Source organism: Scyliorhinus canicula, chromosome 18 (assembly GCF_902713615.1).
Source record: "Scyliorhinus canicula chromosome 18, sScyCan1.1, whole genome shotgun sequence".
Lineage (NCBI taxonomy): Eukaryota > Metazoa > Chordata > Chondrichthyes > Carcharhiniformes > Scyliorhinidae > Scyliorhinus > Scyliorhinus canicula.
The window spans coordinates 22,183,900-22,204,189 of NC_052163.1; the positions used below are offsets into that span (position 1 = coordinate 22,183,900).

Genomic DNA, 20,290 nt, shown 5'->3' on the forward strand with positions numbered 1-20,290 from the left:
AAGGTGTGGGTATGGGGAAGGTGTGTGCTGTGGAGATACCAATTGTGTGTGTGAGAGTGTGTGCGTGCGTCAGCCAATGTTTTCAAATGAACGGATTCAGAACATGCCTTAACCTGTGGCATGTTTAATGTCGCAGATACATTTATTCCTAAGTTCAGAAACTTGTAGTTGGACATTCCAACTTTTTTCTATAGTTCAGAAAATTCAAAAGTTTAGAAATGCCTTGATCCTAAATTATGCAGCTCAACATTTGCTTTGTGTCCATTTGCTGCCCAAGATTGGCTCCACTCCATTAATGATTTGTTTATCAGAAAATGCACTAAGAACAAGAACTGCCACGCTCATTACAGGCTCGTTTTTGCACACTCATGTGGACTGGACTAAAATTCCAACTCCATGTTCTCCTTTTGAGAATAGAATTTCCCTCTTATTTCAACATCGAATTTCAAGATGGTGTGCCCCCCCCCCCCCCCCCCCCCCCCCCCCCCAAATCACTTGGAAAAATTCAGTGACCAGATTGAGGTCCGATCCCGGCCCACGGGTCGCTGTCTGTGTGGAGTTTGCACATTTTCCATGGGTCTCACCCCCACAACCCGAAAGATGTACAGGGTAGGTGCATTAGCCACGCTAAATTTCCCCTTAATTGGAAAAGAAAATAATTGGATACTCAAGTTTTAACAATTTTTTAAAAAGACGTGATTGCTGTCAGTGAAAGAGCAGTTACCCAGCTTGGGAACCCTGCACATGGGGCTCTGAGCTTCCCAAATGTTTAACATTACACCAGTCTGGTTTATAGAAATGGCTTTGAAGGAGCAAAGCAGAGGATGTTACCAGAAATTACACACCGTTCAAGAGAGTGCGGGCTTTTTGTTGCAAAAAAAAAAATAGCCGACTGAGTTAACATCCTGAAAGTGTTGTCATAGGCTTCTGAAATTGTGCTTTATTTTCTTGTTTAGGGTCATTTCACAAACACGGTTCTATATTATGGATATTACACAAACAGCTCCTGGAATATTTTGGACAGCGGAAGATCCAAAACCAGTGCTCTTACAAACAGCAGTTGGAATATTTCGGATAGTGAAGCATCCAATGCTGGTGCCCTTACGATATGGTATAATCTGCCAATAGCATATATTTACACGCTTGGAACTTCTTTCTTCGTCACTTGTATTATCCTGGTCCATTGGTAAAATATACTTTTTCACTTTATGTTACTCATGTGCTGAAACTGTGTTAATGAGTCACGGCAGTGGACTTCCAATTTTTCATAGTTTGCTGGAGGTGAATGTGCTGCTTTGGGGTTGCATTTATAATTTATGTAAGATTACATAGCGGGGATCTTAAATTTGGACAAAAGCAAAATTCCGCAGATGTTGAATGGAAAACGTTAACACTTCATGTCAATGAGCTTTGACCAGAACTGATTTTGAACAGTGGGACCGTGGGTCAAAGGAGTCCCCTATCATTGATTATACAGCGTGCATAAAATGTGCAGGGAATTGTGCACGAGACTTTGTTCAAAACGGTTTCAGGCACATGAAGTCTCTGCAGCTTGCAGGGTCATGGTGCTCTCATGATTGCTCTTGCCGGAGTTGCTTATTCAGCCTTTATCACCATTTACTGCCTCGTTTAATGTTTATATTTCTAAATGTCAAATACTGTGTCTCATACCCGGGCAGCACGGTAGCATAGTGGTTAGCACAGTTGCTTCACAACCCCAGGGCCCCAGGTTCGATTCCCGGCTTGGGTTACTGTCTGTGCGGAGTCTGCACGTTCTCCCCGTGTGTGTTCCGGGTTTCTCCTCTCAGTCCAAAGATGTGCAGGGTTAGATGGATTGGCTATGCTAAATTGCCCTTAAGTTAGGTGGGGTTATGGGGATAGGGTGGAGGTGTGCGCTTAAGTGGGGTGCTCTTTCCAAGAGCTCTTTCCAAGAGCTGGTGCAGACGCGATGGGCCTAATGGCCTCCTTCTGCACTGGAAATTCTATGATCTACCCAATAACTGCTTTCTGAAGTAGTCTGCCACTCGTTCCTCTTGCTCTCCCCGGCGCCAATAACAAACCTCTTAGTAATATTGCAGGGTAGTTTCTACTCAATCCTGGTCCCAGATCACTATCCGTGTGGAGTTTGCACATTCTCCCCGTGTCTGCGTCGGTTTCGCCCCCACAACCCACAGTTGTGCAGGGTAGGTGGATTACCAATGCTGAATTGTCCCTTAATTGGAAAAAATGTTTCAAAGGTGTTGCTGAAAGAGGGTTCGGAGTCGTTTCCTTAGCTTGAAAATCATGTCATAAGGACCAAACAGTTTTTTCTTCCCGAATTGATGCCAATTCTGTGCAGCAATGTTCGAAGTTACTGGAATGTGTAAAAAGAAGGATTTAAAAAAAGTCTCCTGATACTGAATCACAAAATAGCAAACCCAGTTTTGATGGCAATGAACATGTACTTGAAATTTGACAGTTGATTTGAAAGCAAATTGAAGGTCTGTCCGGGTCGACGTGTGTCGCTAACAATGCAATTATGGATGCCAACAAATTTCTCTGAATCTGGAATGGATTTTTCAATTTAAACAGATGGTTTAAGTTTCATTGAGCAAAAAGGAAATTGAAGCCTGCTTTTCATAGTAGGTACAGAAATGGTTTCACAGCTTGCGACAGCCAGAAATAACTTGAGAATTTAAATTTTTTATTTTAGCTTATCCAGAGCTTTTGGAGAGAGTTACAGAGTGGGCAGCACCTATGGAAACCTGGTAGCAAAAGTGTTCTGCTCGTGGGATTTCAAGGTGACACAGAAACAGTCAGTTGAGTCAAATTACGAGAACATCAGCACCCAGTTAAAGGCGAGTTATGTCTTGGTGCCAACTATTGTGTTGTGTGTTGAACCAGATGTTCATCTGTCTGTCAGTCTGGCATGCGTGAGTCTCAACGAGAAGGTTACATGTTTGAGCCCTCCATCAGCACGTTACTCTGGGTTATGTGTTTGTACTTTTATTCATTCATTCATGAGGCTTTGTAGGTTGTGCCAACGTTTGCCCATCCCAAATTGTCCTTGTAGGGGCAGTTAAGAGTCAGCCACATTGCAGTGGGTCTGGAGTCACATGTAGGCCAGACCAAGTAAAGATGGCAGATTTTCTTCCCTCAAGTACATTAGTGAACCAGATGGGTTTTTACGACAATCGACAATGGTTTCATGGTCATCATTAGACTTTAATTGAATTCAAATGTCAATATCTGCAGTAGTGGGGTTTGAACCTGGGTCGGCACAACATTACTCTGGGTTTCTGGTTAACCAGTCCAGTGACAATAACAGTACACCATACCCTCCCCAGAGAAGCAGGGAAGAGGTTTCAAGTCTCCACTGCGAACTGCACAAGATGACAGAGGGGATTGGGGCAGGATTGGCTATCTGGCACCAGAGCCCCAGACACGAGAACATGTCAATCCCCACTTTTCTAAACTCCCCTTTGATTCCACTCATTTTTAATCCATAATGGTCAATGCGTTAAAATATCCAGCCTTCTGCTATAGCAGTCACTCCAGGCAGTGATTTAATTTGTTTAAAATAAGATTCCCTGTCACAGAAGTGTGCTGTCCTCCCTGATGAACCTCCAAAATGCTACATTCTGTTGTTGCCTGTGGGAAGTTTGAAACAACAAGGCACTCAAATTATCATCTCGCAATGTTATGCTCAGGGCTGCAAGAACTATTTGTTACGAGGCAAAATTTAGCAAAAATATTTGGGGCAGAGTTTTGGGTTATTGGGTCAGATTGTAGGAAGCATGCCCACGGGCTATATGGGGAAACAGTCACCCAACAGTGATTTTCCCTGAATCGGCCCATTAGTGACCAGCGATGTTTCATTAAGGAATGCCATAAGTATGCAATATGCTGTTGCTAAAATATTACTTTTTTTCCCCCCAATTAGGAATATGTTACTGAGCATGATTTCCTTACTGCTGCCTCGAGCGTTTATCAGAAGATGTGGAATCTGTCGGTTCATTTTCTGGGCTGGCTGTTGTCCCTGGGGAGTGTTGTTGGATGCACCTTGGCAGTTTACTACTACTCCGAAAGAATGCTGAAGGTGGGTCTTGTGTTCACCTGATGCGATTCTGTCAACCTGTGACTGTTCATAGATGTACAATCATGATCATTAAACATTGAGTCAGGGTAAACTAATTTATCTGACCAGTGGAAAGATCTGATCACCTTTACGCTCTGGAGATGCAGAACCAAGCAATGTGAAAGTTAAGCTCATACCCTCAGAATTAGTTGATCGTTGATGCTAACCTCCAGACTGGTTCTGTGCTCAAGTCAATTAGGAATTTTGTAGGAAGTTTATTTTTCTGAACCCTCAAAGTGGAAGTTTGAAGAGGGAGCTCCTCTTTTCCATAGTAGGTGACGTTGCCACTACGTCATTGTCTTGCCCCAACATCTCACCATGCTCCCTTAATAGCCATCAGCTCATGGCCAACCTCAAGTGTAAGTGGCAACTTCCATTTAGCGTGGTACCCACTGTGGGGAGAAAAATAATCAAGCACTGAACAAGTCGGTGTGTGCATTTCACGGTGTGCCATGAATTGAGGGAATAATCATAACTTAAATTTAGAAAATTATTCTTAACCACTCTGATTTACTTCCGTGCTACGTCACAATCATTTAAACTTCTTGATGAAATTCCTGACTTGTAATCCAACCCCAGTTATTCACTGTAAATGCATCTTAAATGTGTTATGATGATGGAATATGGCAGCATCATTAGTGGAGTTTGTACAGATGAAATATGAGAACATAGAAGCAAAGATTTATTTTCCAAAAATATTGGAAGTCTGAAAGATAGGGCACAATCTAATGGAAATGTTTCTAAGAGTGCAATTTAATGGCCACGCTGCGCCTGAAAAGCGCCTCGCTGCGGCACAGTGTGGCTGATAGAAGGCGGGAGACCCTGCTCCCAGGATCTACCCGGCTCGCAACACCTCGCGAGATCAATGTAAATCACGGCCATTGTGGGCGAAGTCACTGGTTATCAAATTTGCATATCAAAGCGAGACAGCTAGTCTCACTTTAATATGCAGATTCCCAAGGTAGCCTCGCCGGGATTTAGCCCCCTTTGCCTCTGAGACCTCAAGCGATGCTATAGTGTCGTGTTTCTCGGCGATGCGAGCGCCTGGAAACACATGGCTATACCTGCTCGCAATGGGATGTTAAATCGCGGCCTAAGTGTCAATTCAGGTGTGTTTGGCTGGGAGTTTCTCCCTGGCTCTATAGGCGGGTTCCCCACCGCTATCTAACCACACTCTCACTTCCTTGGGCCCTGAGGAGTTTCTCTCTAGGCTAGCCCACATTTTGAATTTTTTTATCACTGTGGTACTGAGCTCACTGGCCAGACCGGCATCTCGGAGATTGGACCACCATTTTGAAAAGGTGTCCCGATCTCGGAGAGAGCTTGCGGATCCCCCACACTCTCCACCTATGGGCAAGTCATCTCCACAAACATGGGCAGTGTCACCCTGGCAGTGCCAAAATGCCAGGGGGAGAGCTAAAGGGGGGCCACCCTGCCCAGTCCCTGTCTATCCAGAGGCTTCTAAAGGCCTGGGAAAACCCCCAGGTGCTGTGACACCTGGTCCACATTTGTGTGAATCGGTTCCAACTGGCGCCCACGCCATCTCTCACTGGGGAACCGGTTAAATCGCGGGAATGAGATGAAGTTCGCCCCGAATCGGCCTTGATTATCTTTGCGCCGCATCTAGCCAGGATCCAGATCCTGCCAACGGGAGCGGGCAGGTTAGACCGCAAACCGCTTGGCGCCTGGCATGGTTCCCGATTTGGGCCTCTCCTACAATCTAACCGGCCTGCACGGATCCTAGCCGGGTGCAACACGACCATTAGGAATTGCGCAGGATCCCTACATGAGAATTGTAATAAACAAAAGCATTTGTTGGGCTTGGAAAAAAAATGAAAAATTGGTGATGAGAGGAACGAAGGTTGGCTGATATTTCTAGAAGTGAAGGCACAAAGTGGGTTTCTCCGGCCTCTCTGATGCATGTTTCTCGGCGGGGGGGGGGGGGGGGGGGGGGGGGGGGGACATGCCGTTCACTGGCGGCAGGATTCTCTGGCCCGCTGCTGACAATGAGAATTCCAGTTGAAGCCCACCCACCCTCCAGGAAACCCACGGTGGGGAAGCGCTGCCGGTGCAACCAGAGAATCCCGCCGGCGTGAATGGCCAGAGAATTCCGACCCCAGTAAGCCGAGCAGTCGGAAAAATATGGAAACATTTTTGAAGAATGTCTTCTCAGTTTTCTTTATCCAACCCTGGGGAATGTGTTACTTGGAGATGGTTGTGTGTGACATCACAGCACATCAAATCATGCTACTAGGTGATGAGCCTGACCTGAGTTGTACTTTTTGGGTGCAACTGAAGGAACCTCGGCTGGGATGTGCAGTACCTTTTGCCCCCCACACATCCCACCATGTTGACTTAAAGAAACAACTGTTATCATTTACACTGCCTCTGTTAAAGGTTTTTAATTTGACACTTGCAAGGGGCTTAATCCAGTAGATCAATTGTTTAAATGTCCTTTTGTATTCCAGTAACGAGTGGTAAATTGTAGTTTGAATTTTATTGCAATCCTACCGTAAAGACCAATCTGAGCATGGATCTCTGCCCATTCAGGATAATGACTTGGTTGATCATAGCACCAAGAAGGGTTGCAAGTGCGTCACAGACCACAAATGGAAACGTCGAAAGATTTCCAAGATCCTGTGGTGTGAGATTGTAACCTTATGATTCACAGCCCATGCCAAACAGTATTCATTTCAAAGATGGGGCTGGTTTAGCTCACTGGGCTAAATTGCTGGCTTTTAAAGCAGACCAAGCAGGCCAGCAGCACGGTTCAATTCCCGCACCAGCCTCCCCGGACAGGCGCCGGAATGTGGCGACTAGGGGCTTTTCACAGTAACTTAATTGAAGCCTACTCGTGGCAATAAGTTCATAATGAACTTCTCAATTCGACCTGAAGGTGAAAATTTCAAGTCAAATGCAGTGTGATTTACGAATAGTATTGCTTTGGTATCATAGAATAGAATCCCTTCAGTGCAGAAGCAGGCTATTCGGCCCATCAAAATCATGTTCCGACCCTTGGAAAGAGTACCCTACCTTTGGCCACGCCCCCACCTTATCCTAGTAACCCCACTTAACCGTTTGGACACTTACGGGAGAATTTATAATCCACCTAGCCTGCACATCTTTGGACCTTGGGTGGAAACCGGAGCACCCGGATGAAACCTATGCAGACACGGTGAGAAAGTGCTAACTCCACACTGACAGTCACCCGGGACCCTGGAGCTGTGAGGCAGCAGTGCTAACCACTGTGCCACCGTGCCGCCCTATGTGGCAGGAGTGACGAATGAACCCCATGTGTGGGTTTCAATTATTTATTTTGATTTGTTAAATTTTAACTAATAGTTAAAATTTCAGGGAATTGTACTTTGTGGTTTGCTGAGCTTGGAGAATGCTGCAACATGATCAGCTGTTTACCCTACTCTCAAGATTTCACTGTGGCTGAACTCTCTCCACTTTCTCTTCCATTAAATTGACCATTCTTATAATGTGAGGCTTCAATGATGGATGAGAATCTCTACATTCTCCCTTCCATGTTAAAATAAACAGCGTCTGGAAACTGGACTTTGCAATCTTTATTTATGCAAGCAAACATCATTCTGACACTCTGGGAAGCCTCAACCCGTCTGTGAAATCAGTGACTTTACGGACTTTGCGGATCAGTTTTCCAAATTGCAAGGAGTCAGGCTGCATTTATATGAGATGGGTAACCATCGTACCGGTTTAACTTTTCAACTCTTTTTGCTTTTGACTCTTTGAAAGCCTGCCCTCAGCTGATTGAAGTGTTTTCTATTTTAGGGTTACTCTGAAAACATCCAACAGGACACGCACGAGAAGCTTGTGGAGAGCAGCTTGCTAACGCTCCCCATGCTGGTGTCGCTTATCAATCTTGTCATGCCGTACATTTATAACCTAATTGGGTTACTGGAAAATTATGATTTCCCTCAGCAACAGATCTATGTTTCCATTGCTAGGTATGAACTTTTTGGAGTGGAGGCAACCTGTTCTTCCAAAAAAAATGTTGTCGTGTTGTATGTTTGCAGCGTTTGTGCAGGTCATTTATCCAAATGAGAGGACAAGTGTACCCAAGGTCATAGTTGTATCATTCTCCCGTGGGCGTCCTGGATGATCGGGTGCTTTCTGGTGTCCGTGCCGCAAAATGTCTGCTTTTCATATTGCACACTCCCCAGGAAATTGTGATTGGGAATCCACTAGATGGCGATGTGGGTGAAGAAAAATCATAGATTCCCTACCGTGCAGAAGGAAGCCGTTCGGCCCATCGAGCCTGCACTAACCCTCCGAAGATGCACCAACTCCCTCCCCCCCCCCCCCCCCCCCCCCCCCGCCCTATCCCCGTAACCCCAACTAACCTTTCTGAACACTAAGGGGCAATTTAGCATGGCCAATCAATCTAACATGTACTATGGGAGGAAACAGGAGCACACGGTTGAAACCCACGCAGACCCGGGGTGGGGCGGGTACAAACTCCACACATACCACTACCCAAGGTCAGAATTGAACCCGGGTCCCTGGCGGTGTGAGGCAACAGTCGTAGCCACTGTGCTGCCCAGGACAATGTTAAGCCGCACCATTGCACAGCATGTTGGAGCCCCATGTGGTGGAGGCCCACCTATGATGTTGCAAGTGCATGATAAAAGTCCACTGTGATGCCATTAGCCAAATAAAATATCAACGGAAGACCAAAAGATGATCTCACGTTCACATTTTCCCTGTGACCTCCACTGTTAAATAGAATTTTAGCACTTGACTGTGTTGGGAATGCAGAGTTAGATCCAACATTCAAAAGAGAAAGGTGGATTAATGTTTGGCATCGAACCCTTTCTTAAAAGTAGTTCTGATAAAAGGTCTCACTGAAAACACTGACCGTTTTTTTTTTAAGATGTTGACCAATGCCGTCTCCATTTCTTGAATTTTCTTCCCACATTTGCATTTTTCATTGCTTCAATTTAAAGCTACCATATAATCGCATTTTGAATTAGCAACTTCTTGCTCTATGTGAATTTGAATATTCTGTTAAATTTTTATGCCAAGAATTGCAGGGAGTTCCTTAAAGTTATGTAGGCAATGACATTGTCATGGACAGTTAGTCATTGCGTGACATATCGTCACCAATTTTTTAATGGTTCTAAACAGATGTCTCTGACTGTGGGGTTAACCTACAGGGTTACCTGAAAATTGAATCACTAAACAACATTAAATCAGAAGGTTCATTGAGCAAAATTTGCATGTTGAGTAATTTTGAACTGTCTGCCTTCGCTGAGCGATCAGAAGGTTGTGGATTTCAGGCCCATTCCAGAGACCTGAGCGTACAGGCTGATGCTTCAGGGGAAACACTGGGTGGGATTTACCCTGCAACCCGCCCCTCCCGCCCCGTGTTTTTCGGCGGCGGAGGCAGCGGGATTTTCTGGCCCCGGCGGCGTCAGCGAAATTCCCGTTGAATGCGCCCCTTGTCGCCAAGAAACCCGAGACAGGGGTGTGCCATTGGTGGGACTGAAATATCCTGCTGGTAATTCCGCCCACTGTGTCGGCTGCACTGTAGGAGGTGCTCAATTGGGATGAGATACTAAATATCCTCCCTGTCCTCTCAGACGGTGCATCCAAAGATCCGTGACAAGATTCAAAGAAGATCAAGGAAACTCTCCTCCTGCCCTAACCAAAATTAATCCCTAAAACAATATTATTTGGTCCCTTATCCAATTTCTATTTGCAGAATCTTTACAATTGTGACTGCCCTTGAAAAGTGCGCTATTGGCTGAAGACATTTTTTTTAAAAATTTAGATTGCCCAATTATTTTTTCCAATTAAGGGGCAATTTAGTGTGGCCAATCCACCTACTCCGCACATTTTTGGGTTGTGGGGGTGAAACCCACGCAGACACGGGGAGAATGTGCAAACTCCACACGGACAGTGACCCAGAGCCGGGATCGAACCTGGGACCTCAGCGCTGTGAAGCAGCTGTGCTAACCACTAGGCCACTGTGCTGCCCTATCGGCTGAAATCATGAATGCTCTTAGATAAATTAAAGCTAATCTACTTATTTCAAAGGGTTTCTTTGTCAGCAACACTTGGTGACATTTGTTTTTATGTAGTATAGGTTAGTAATCAAACCACCAGATAAACAGACAGCACACACACAATGGTAACTATTATTTAGGGACTCTGAGCCAACTTCAGAATGTACAGTAAAATATTTAGAGTGAGCTGCACTATGGATTGGTCTGTAGAATGGAAACAGTTAGCTCAAGGTGGAAAATGCAGACCAAGTCCCAATCCAATTTTGCCTTATTATGCACACAAAATAGGTGGCACGGTAGCACAGTGGTTAGCACTGTTGCTTCACAGCGCCAGGGTCCCATGTTCAATTTCCGCTTGGGTCACTGTCTGTTCTCCCCGTGTCTCCATGAGTTTCCTCCAGGCGCTCCAGTTTCCTCCCACAAGTCCTGAAAGACGTGCTTGTTAGGTGAATTGGACATTCTGGATTCCCCCTCTCTGTACCCGAACAGATGCCAGAGTGCGGCGACTCTGGGATTTTCACAGTAACTTCATTTGCACTGTTAATGTAAGCTTACTTGTGACAATAATAAAGATTATTTATTATCAGTAGCCCTTGCATTTTAACGGTCTGCGATAGACAGATAAATAATTTTATCTTCTCTCTAATGGAGACGTGTGATTTTTGTTTTGAAATAGAAATCTGCTGTTGAAGATGTCCATTTTAGGAGTTCTGTGCTTCCACTGGATGGGACGAAATACAAAAAATATAGCAGAAATATCAGTAAGTTTGATAAGTTATCTGGGTTTTATTATTGCCTCTGATTCAAACCAAGCTTTTTCTATAGTATTGTGAGGTAAAACAGAAATGCTGTTATTGAAATGGTGCTTTAATTTCCAAAAGTAATATTTTATTAAAGCTCATTTTCTCCCTGGTATTCTGATGCAGACCAGCATCCAAAAGGGTTCTAATTTGTGTTGGCAGCAAGGCTGCCTTCTTAACTGCTACTTTTGTCTCCGCTGATTCTTTTTAGACACCTATTGAACAGAATAGCGAGATCACCCATTTCACTTCCATTTTGAATAATCTTACCTAATTGATGGAACCATCAATTCATCGAACACGTGTAGTTGGATCTGAACAGAGGCTTTAATACACTTACAACAGAGCCAGCCTATTCGTCGTTGAACTTCAGATGAACTGGCATGCTGGCTCTCAGGCACTGATCTTTATACGTGGTCCCAGGGGCAGGAGTCCTGGGCGGAGCCAAGGGAGGAGCCCAGTACAAACTCTCGCGTACTCACAGAGCGACTCCCCCTGGTGGTCGGATAGTGCACTTACAATGGTGGATAGTGAACATATATACACGGAGTTATATTGGCAACTATATACAGCATTGATCTTACAACGGGTAGATAATGAACATATATACATGGAGTGATATTGGCAACTATATATAGTGTGAATCACATTCACCACACTAATATTGAAAATGTAAGAATTGTTTTTGGAATGATTGATTTGTAATCTTTTACGATTGAAGATAGAATAGGATAGTTTAGCATTTGCATTATGAATCATATATTATGTCATGTCAAACACTGAAACATTCATGCCTTGTTTGCTTTTTGCTTCAGTGCTGGGAGACTTTTGTCGGACAAGAATTATACCGTTTGAAGATTATTGATTTTATATTCCTTATACTGGATACTATTTTTGCAGAGTATCTCTGGAGGTGAGTTTCGTGCAATGAGAAGTTTGTTTTATGTATTGAGAATTATTTATGTTGTTTTCACAGTCCGAAGGCCACTCCAGCTTTTAACCAATTGTGATACCTAGCAGATAGTTTTTACACTGAGTCACAAAACTGACTTGGGTGAAGACACTTTACTGATTTTTACTTTCTTTCATTGAGATGGCACTGACAGTCCCAGGAATCTTAAATTATCATCACCAACTGGGGTTCCTTTTAGTGATGTTATTGGTTCATCTGTGATGATGTTGCTCCCTCGTGCTCCTGAGCTTGGAGTATTTGGAGCACTGCAAGCCATTCCCAGATGTTGCTCCCAGTTTAGCCAAAAATTGAAAACAAGTAACATTGTTTCATACATGTAAAATCTGTGTGTCTCCTTTTCTCTATTCAAAGCCCTCCCCTCTGGCCACAGGCGGCTGCATCTACTTGAGTGGCATGTCTAACCTACGCAAAAGCAAAATACTTGCAGATACTGAAAACCTGAACTGAAAGCAGAAAATGCTGGGAATACTCAGCGGGTGGGTCTGGCAATATCTGTGAGGTGGAAACGGGGTTAACATTTCAAAGCTGTTCAGATAGAGGGTCACCGGCCTGAACCTTGAGTGGAACTTTATGGTCCTGTCGTGGCGAGGGTGGGGCTGTAAAATGTGGTGATCCATTCAAAACTCCATTGACTTGGGTGGGAAGGGAAGAGGGAAGCACCCTTAAAATTTCATCCATTAACTCTGTTTCTCTCTCCACACAACGCCGCTAGTGAAATGAAAATGAAAATCACTTATTGTCACAATTAGGCTTCAATGAAGTTACTGTGGAAAGCCCCTAGTAGCCACATTCCAGCGCCTGTCCGGGGAGGCTGGTACGGGAATCGAACCGTGCTGCTGGCCTGCTTGGTCTGCTTTAAAAGCCAGCGATTTAGCCCAGTGAGCTAAACCAGCCCCTTCGTGTCCAGCCTGTTCCTGTTTTGGCTTTTAAGTATGTAGAAGAATGGTCCGCGGGGGAATCTCCATCCAGTTCTATTTCCTTTCACTCTGGGTGGGAGGGGGTGGAGAGTGGTGGCAGTGGGTAGGGAGTTGCTATGGACCTGGCTCAGTGCTCCTTCAAGTGTGAGCTCAGGACCTTGGGGGGGTGGAGATCTAACCTTATTTCCACTACGTTTCCTTATTTCCACTGCTTTGTATTTATGCTGGAAAGCACTGCGCATTCTTTAATTAACAAAAAGGCATTACTAGTGAAACTCCATCAAGTTACAAGACTGTACATCATGCCAAAAAGATTTCCGGAATAGCGTATAAACCTTTAGCATGGTTGACTGTTAACTATCTTTCTGTTTACTGGCAGTAACTTTTTTTTTAAAATTTGGAGTAGCCAATGCATTTTTTCCAATTAGGGGGCAGTTTAGCGTGGCCAATCCACCTACCCTGCACATCTTTGGGTTGTGGGGGTGAAACCCACGTAAACATGGGGAGAATGTTCAAACTCCACACGGACAATGACCCGGGGCCGGCTTCGAACCCGGGACCTTGGCTCCGTGAGGCAGCAGTGCTAATCACTGCGCCACCGTACTGCCCCTTACACGGAGTAACTTGTCAAAAGACCCTGAGCAGTCCTCACGTTCGAGTCTGAAAGTTAACAATCAATCGGCATTCTGTCTGCTCTTCTCCTTTATTGGTGTGACCCCTTTGTGCACAAAGTTGGAGCGTAATCTATAATATTATTTGAATGATCGTTTCTCCTTCCTTCACTATCTATCCAGGGTAATTTGCATTAAACTACTGAAAAGGAAAAGAAAGCCTGAGTTTGACATTGCCCGAAATGTGTTGGATTTGATCTTTGGACAGACTATCACATGGTAATCACACATTTGATCATGCTATATTTGATGTTTGAAGCAACAACACCCGCTGAAAATCTCAACCAGTGGTTTCATGGTAACTTCACCAGCTGGGGTGGGTGTGAACCCCACATTACTAGGACAACCTCAAGTTTGAATCGACCTCTGATAGGTTAGTTGTTCTTGTCTGGGCAATAGCAGGAATGCTGGACTGGTTGAGGCCGATTGTGGTGCCCTCTCCATGGCGCAGAGAACATGGTCTCAAGTGAGCACTGGGTTGGGTTTGATTGTGATGCTCCTCACATGCAAGTAACCCCCTGAGGCTCACTGGCTACATTCACAAAGGGATGAGTGGGTACTTGGGCAACGTGTATTACTGAGCTGCCAGTTCTGTGCAACAGTAATCGTGAAGAATCTATCCTTAAGAAGAGGGAAAGAGAGAGAGAGAGAGAGAGGGGGAAAAAAGACAACAGAATTATGATGAACTTCCTTTTAATCCAGTTCTGTTTCTTTTGTAGGTTGGGTCTCCTTTTTGCACCATTGCTACCTGCAATTCAAATCATAAAATTCATTGTTGTCTTCTATATGAAAAAGGTAATTTTCACATTTGTAAAATGGCAGAATATTATAGAATATACAGGAGATAGATTCGTTTTAGAAATGACTTTTTGCTTTCAATTTATTTTGACTCCAGTCTGTGCTGTTAGTTGATTTCTGATAATCATGTTTGCCCTTCATAGTTAGAATAGCCATCGTCATTGACAGCCTTTGTACATATTTTGGCTATATGTACTCTTGAACAGATTGCTTCGGAACCAAAACTTGCCCAGATGTTACAAAATGTTCGATGATTTCTGCAATCTATGAAGATTGATCTGTACAGTACAGTGCACCGGATATATGTTAACACTGTTACTGGGTCTTTTTCAGCTAAGCTTGATGCAAAACTGTCAGCCGCCACATAAATTCTGGCGTGCATCTCATATGATGACTATCTTTATTAGTCTTCTGTGTTTCCCATCATTCCTTGGAGCCGCTGTTGCTTATTTCTACACCATATGGTAGTAAGTATATGCATGGTTTAATTTGTAGCCAAATTTGTGTGTCCAAGTTATGATTCAGCAGAGTAGAGAGGATTCATTTTTAGTTCTGGTCCAAGTCATCGGAATAAATTCAGGAACTACATTTTTAGTAGGGCCATTAAGATTCTCTTGCAGCCAACACTGCGATCTGTCTAAACTCTGTGTTGACAGCATTTTTCACTTCTAAACTAAATAATTGAATGGGCTGTCTGATGAGTTTCAGCACATGGACATTTTCCATGGTGAATTACAGAGTAGCAAAAGGTGTCAGGGTTGGAGATGTCAGAGAGTGCATGTTCTGCTGACTTAGTGTTCCAGCTTCAAGATAGTAGGGCAACGGTTGGTTGGTGATGTGCTGCAAAATACTTGCGATTGCTGCATCCAAAGGTGTGCAGGTTAGGTGGATTGGCCATGTTAAATTGCCCTTCGTGTCCAAAAAGGTTAGATGGGGTTACTGGGTTACCGGGATAGGGTGGAGGAGTGGGCTCAGGTCGGGTGCCCTTTGAAAGGGCTGGTGCAGACTCGATGGGCCGAATGGCATCCTTCTGCACTGTAAGTTCTATTATTCTGAATCTATGATCCATCCTGCGTATATTAAATCTACATATTAGCTGAAAGGTTCATTGATATTTTCAGCCCATTGATTACCAGTCTAAAATTCAAACTTGCTGAGCCATTTATCCGCTGAGCTTATCCAGCAGAATTACAGATAATGAACCTTTGGAGGAAGCCCCTATCGTATTCCTTTTCTGACCAGCTCTTGTGTAATATGAGATAACATTAATCAGTTAACAATTATTCTTCAAGTTGTGTTGGACTATAACCGTGCAACTAATATGCAATCTAAAGTGGTGTATAATGACTGTGCCAGGTGCCATTTCCACTTTTCATATTCCCCTGAAATGTACTTACGACGGTGAATGTTAAGATAACTAAGTTTTTGTTTGCTTGACTCTGATTTGTTTTTAAATTAGCATAAAGCCATCACTAACTTGTGGTCCCTTCCGAACACTGGACACTATGTATGATTCTGCAGTGCAGTGGGTCCGTCAACTGGATGAAAATGCTTCACAATTCTTTAAGCTTTCATGGATCTTAGTGAGGAATCCTTTCATCTTTCTCTTGGCATCAGGCATCCTGCTGTAAGTTCAACTATTTTAATAATGGCACAGTTTTAAGCTCTGCTTCTCTGTTCTACAGTAGCTAGGAAAACTGCTGATCAAGCTGACAGGAATTGAATAGGACTGATGACTATTGAGCATCCATCTCTTTTGTTTCAAATGATACTAGCATTGTCTTGTTGGACATCCGTGATTAAATCAGGACACAAATATCCTTAAATTTTGATATTTTTTTTAACAATGGTTGGAATAATATTTTGTGCATCATATCATAAGTCATGTTAATTATTGGTATTTTGGAGACGGCATGGTGTTGCAGTGGTTAGCACTGCTGCCTCACGTCACTGAGGACAGGGATTCAATGCCAGCCCCAGGTCACTGTCCATATGGAGTTTGTACATTCTCCCCATGTCTGCGTGGGTATCATCCTCACAACCCAAAGATGTGCCGAGTAGGTGGAATGGCCATGCTGAATCGCCCCTTAATTGGGGTGGGGGAGGGGGGTAAAAGAATTGGACCATTGTCTGGCGCCGGGGACCTGGGTTTGATCCCGGATCTGGCTCACTTTTCGTGTGGAGTTTGCAGATTCTCCCCATATCTGCGTGGGTCTCACCCCCACAACCCAAAAGATGTGCAGGGTAGGTGGATTGGCCACGCTTAATTGGGCATTATGGCATTATTTTTTTAATGAACTCATTGTCGATCGTCGTAAGAACCCATCTGGTTCACTAATGTCCTTCAGTGAAGGAAATCTGCTGTCCTTACCCGGTCTGGCCTACATGTGACTCCAGATCCACAGAAATGTGATTGACTTGTAAATACCTTCTGAAATGACCCAACAAACCACTCAGTTCAGCGGCAATTAGGGTTGGACAATAAATGACGCCCACATCCCATGAATTATTTCTTTCAAATTACAGTAATGCCAACCTCACCAATCCTAAATCAAAGGAGTTTATATTTAAATCACGAGTTGCTCCTTTTTCAAATATACACCGACTTTCAATCTATATATGATTTCTGATCCTTCTTTGAGATTGTTTGTTTAGCCTCCCCGCAGGTTTTACTGAATTCCTCCTTCTAGCAATTACAGCATCTGAAAATGCTTTCGAGAAAACCTTTTTAAAAATCCTACTCATTATCACCATGTTGTTATGCATCTCAGATAAAAGGTTACAATTACAGTGATTGGGCTGATAACTGGTCAATGGTAATATTTGATTTACTCCGTTTCCTTTGGTTTGTAGTTTAGTTTTATTGATCACTGACGGGTGAGTTCCAGGAAGTGTGAGAAACCTTTGGAGCCAAAGTTAAACACCAGAATTGATGTTAATATTGAAGTATAAGAGCAATTAACATACTGAAAGTGGCACATAGCCTAACGTGCGACAGTTAAGTTGGTCGGTTGAAGCTGGTTTCCTGACACACTCGCATTTACTTGTATTTCACCAGCGCTCAAGCAACATCCAATGTTAGTAACTTTATAGTCAAATCCACGTAATAGTTACCACACAATACCACTTAGGGGACCTATTCTGGGAAACGATCTCTTCATGATTCAGCAAAGGCACAAAACTGCATCTTTTAGAGGAAATGAAAAATGAAATGAAATGAAAATCGCTTATTGTCACGAGTAGGCTTCAATGAAGTTACTGTGAAAAGCCCCTAGTTGCCACATTCGGGTGCCTGTCCGGGGAGGCTGGTACGGGAATCGAACCGTGCTGCTGGCCTGCTTGGTCTGCTTTAAAAGCCAGCGATTTAGCCCAGTGAGCTAAACCAGCCCCTGGAGGAGAATATCTGCAAACTGCTGTGTCTCTAAATGTTAGCTGAACAGGCCTCCGTGGCTCAGATCATAGATGGGACTGGCTTGTCTGACTGTTGGATGGAGAATTAGCTTGCTTCCCCAGTGAGGGTGCTAGCCGTTACACTGTTCAGTCTCTTTGATATTCCACTATCAAATTCGTCTATCTACATCTCTCAAATTCCTTGCCCTTAGAAGTTATCATTTGTATAGCCCCACTGATCGCTGGTAAACAATGTATCTGATATGGCCATTTGCACCTGAATGTCTCTAGATGTCTGCTAATCGTGTAATGGGCAGATCGCATCTCAATATTCCCCCAGATACCTGCTAGTCTTGTTACTTATCTGTTATTTCACTTTCATCTCAGATTCACTGATGACCTCCATAATTTTCCAAATTCAGAACAAATACTAATAATCTTTCCATTTCAAACACAGTAAAATGAGTTCCTAACTGTTCGATGGTCATTTAAGAAGCCCAGAAAATCAAAATCACAATGCAGTATTCAGAACTGCTTGACAAAACACAGCTGAACAATCTGGTCACTTAGAAATGTTTCCGTTAAATATGATGGGCAGAATTTAAGTTCAATTGTGGCGGGGTTTTGCAGGGAGTCTCCTATGGGCTCTGCCGGGGAGTTCCCTCCGCGATCAAATGACAAGTCACTTTTTTGGGCCCTGGGGGGTTTCTCAGTGGTTTACCCCACACTAGAAAGTTTTCAGCACTGTGGAGCTGAACTCTGAGATCAGGGCGCCATTTTGAAAGGGTGCCCCAATCTCTAAGTGAGCTTGAGGGTCCTACACACTCCCACCCATGGGCAATGCCACCCCCTACACACATGGGCATTACCACTCCCAAATGAAGACATCCCGCTATGGGGTCCCTGGGAGCACCCTCTCTTCAGGCTCCCCAAGCCCCCTTACAGGCCCACCAACCTCCCACAGGCCCCTACTTAACTGCCCTACCCCCCCCCGCCCACCCTTCATATCCCCCCTCAACTCTCCTTTCATGAGCATGCCCCTCCCCCCCCGGGCTCTTGACACTTGGCAGTGCCATCTGGCACCTGAGCAACCTTGCAACCTCAAGCTGCCAGGAAGCCTGTGGGAGGCCTCTCCCAGCACCTACCGGCTGCTTAACGCTCACTCAAGCAATATAAATTGTCCGATATAATGTGCCGTTGCTAAGCTGTAAATTGTCTTGAGTAACAGCGTTTAGTTTACTTGATTAAGCGCCATGTGAATTAATTTTTCGATTTATAGCCATGTAAGGATGAGTAACTGGAATTTGTTTTTAGTATGCTGAACCAATAAAGTGAGAGTCACTGCTGTAATTTTAGACGTGGAATCTGGGCAAAATCAACACCATGAAAAATTTATGCTGGAATTAAAAGAGTTTTGTGGTTTCTGTTTATAATAAAAAAAAATTAAAGGCAGCATTTTAAATATGTTGTGTTGCGTGGATTAGAGTCCAGCATCATGACTTCCAGATTGTTTTGTGGTTGAATTTCGACGTTGGCATTCTATATTTTTCTTGCAGTATAGTGATTTATTTCTACTGGCAAGTTGTTGATGGTCAAAGGAAGGTAATTAAATTACTAAATGAACAAATCGCTAATGTAAGTATCTGAATTTTTGCATATTTCATTGTTTATGTTTTATTCACTTTATACACGTGAACAATTCACCTTTCACTGAAGTGATTGCTTTTTTGGCATGCCAAGGATATGTGGGGGAAAGCACGATGTCAAAAATGACTTGTAATACGGGTTCTTGGTACACATTTACAATTTGGTATGATGTGAGAAAAGATACGCAAACCAGGGAGGGACAGTCCAGTCATTTTGTGATCCCCCAATTAATAAAGAATATTTATTAACTTGAAAGAAAACACAAAAGGACGACAATACACTACTGAGGTACACTCAAGTATACTGATGGATACACACACACACAGTGACCTAGATTCTCCGCCGCTGGTTGCAAGGTTCTTGATGCGGCGGAGATCTGGGCGTCTGGGATAAAAACAGAATTGGCGCCTGCTCTCTCTCTCTCTCTCTTCCCCCCCCCCCCCCCCCCGGGGCTGGCAGTGGGTCGGGGTTCACGCCCACGCACCATAATGGCACTAAGGTATGCCAAATTCCCAGGGGCAAATGGTTTTTGAGGAAGTAGGGGAGAACATTGTAGATGCCCTAACTATTATCTTCCAAAGATTTATCAATTAAGGACATGGTTCTTTAGATTGAAAAATTGCATATGTCACTTCGCTATTTGAGAAACATTCCACGTCAGCGCATAATATCCAGGTTTTGTTTTTTGGTACAGGAGGGAAAGGACAAGAAATTCCTTATTTGTAAACTTCAATACTTCAACAGAAAGAAATTCAAATCTCCAAGGAAGAGGCACACACAATGGGAAGATGAGGTAATTAGATTGGTTTACTAGAGGTGTTGCGTTATTATGGATAGCTTTGTTTTGACTTTGATTACCATGTATGCATACCTTGCTCAATACCCCAATTGCAACAATGGCATTTCTGGAGTATTTCATTGACTGTGCAGTCATGAGGAGGTCAT

At 43.8% G+C, this 20,290-nt stretch overlaps 1 protein-coding gene across 4 annotated transcripts in view; it reads left to right on the forward strand.

The window, feature by feature from the left end:
• Positions 1 to 20,290, forward strand: part of LOC119953088 (transmembrane channel-like protein 6) — a 119,777-nt gene that overhangs the window by 95,332 nt on the left and 4,155 nt on the right. For 3 of the 4 annotated variants that reach the window (XM_038776919.1, XM_038776920.1, XM_038776922.1), the window contains 12 exons: positions 957 to 1,186; positions 2,693 to 2,837; positions 3,923 to 4,078; positions 7,913 to 8,088; positions 10,826 to 10,910; positions 11,765 to 11,862; positions 13,634 to 13,729; positions 14,230 to 14,305; positions 14,642 to 14,775; positions 15,768 to 15,935; positions 19,255 to 19,333; positions 20,040 to 20,138. In XM_038776919.1, coding sequence (XP_038632847.1) covers positions 957 to 1,186; positions 2,693 to 2,837; positions 3,923 to 4,078; positions 7,913 to 8,088; positions 10,826 to 10,910; positions 11,765 to 11,862; positions 13,634 to 13,729; positions 14,230 to 14,305; positions 14,642 to 14,775; positions 15,768 to 15,935; positions 19,255 to 19,333; positions 20,040 to 20,138 — 1,542 coding nt within the window. The remainder of the gene's footprint in view (positions 1 to 956; positions 1,187 to 2,692; positions 2,838 to 3,922; positions 4,079 to 7,912; positions 8,089 to 10,825; positions 10,911 to 11,764; positions 11,863 to 13,633; positions 13,730 to 14,229; positions 14,306 to 14,641; positions 14,776 to 15,767; positions 15,936 to 19,254; positions 19,334 to 20,039; positions 20,139 to 20,290) is intronic. The other variant, XM_038776921.1, reaches the window with a different exon arrangement.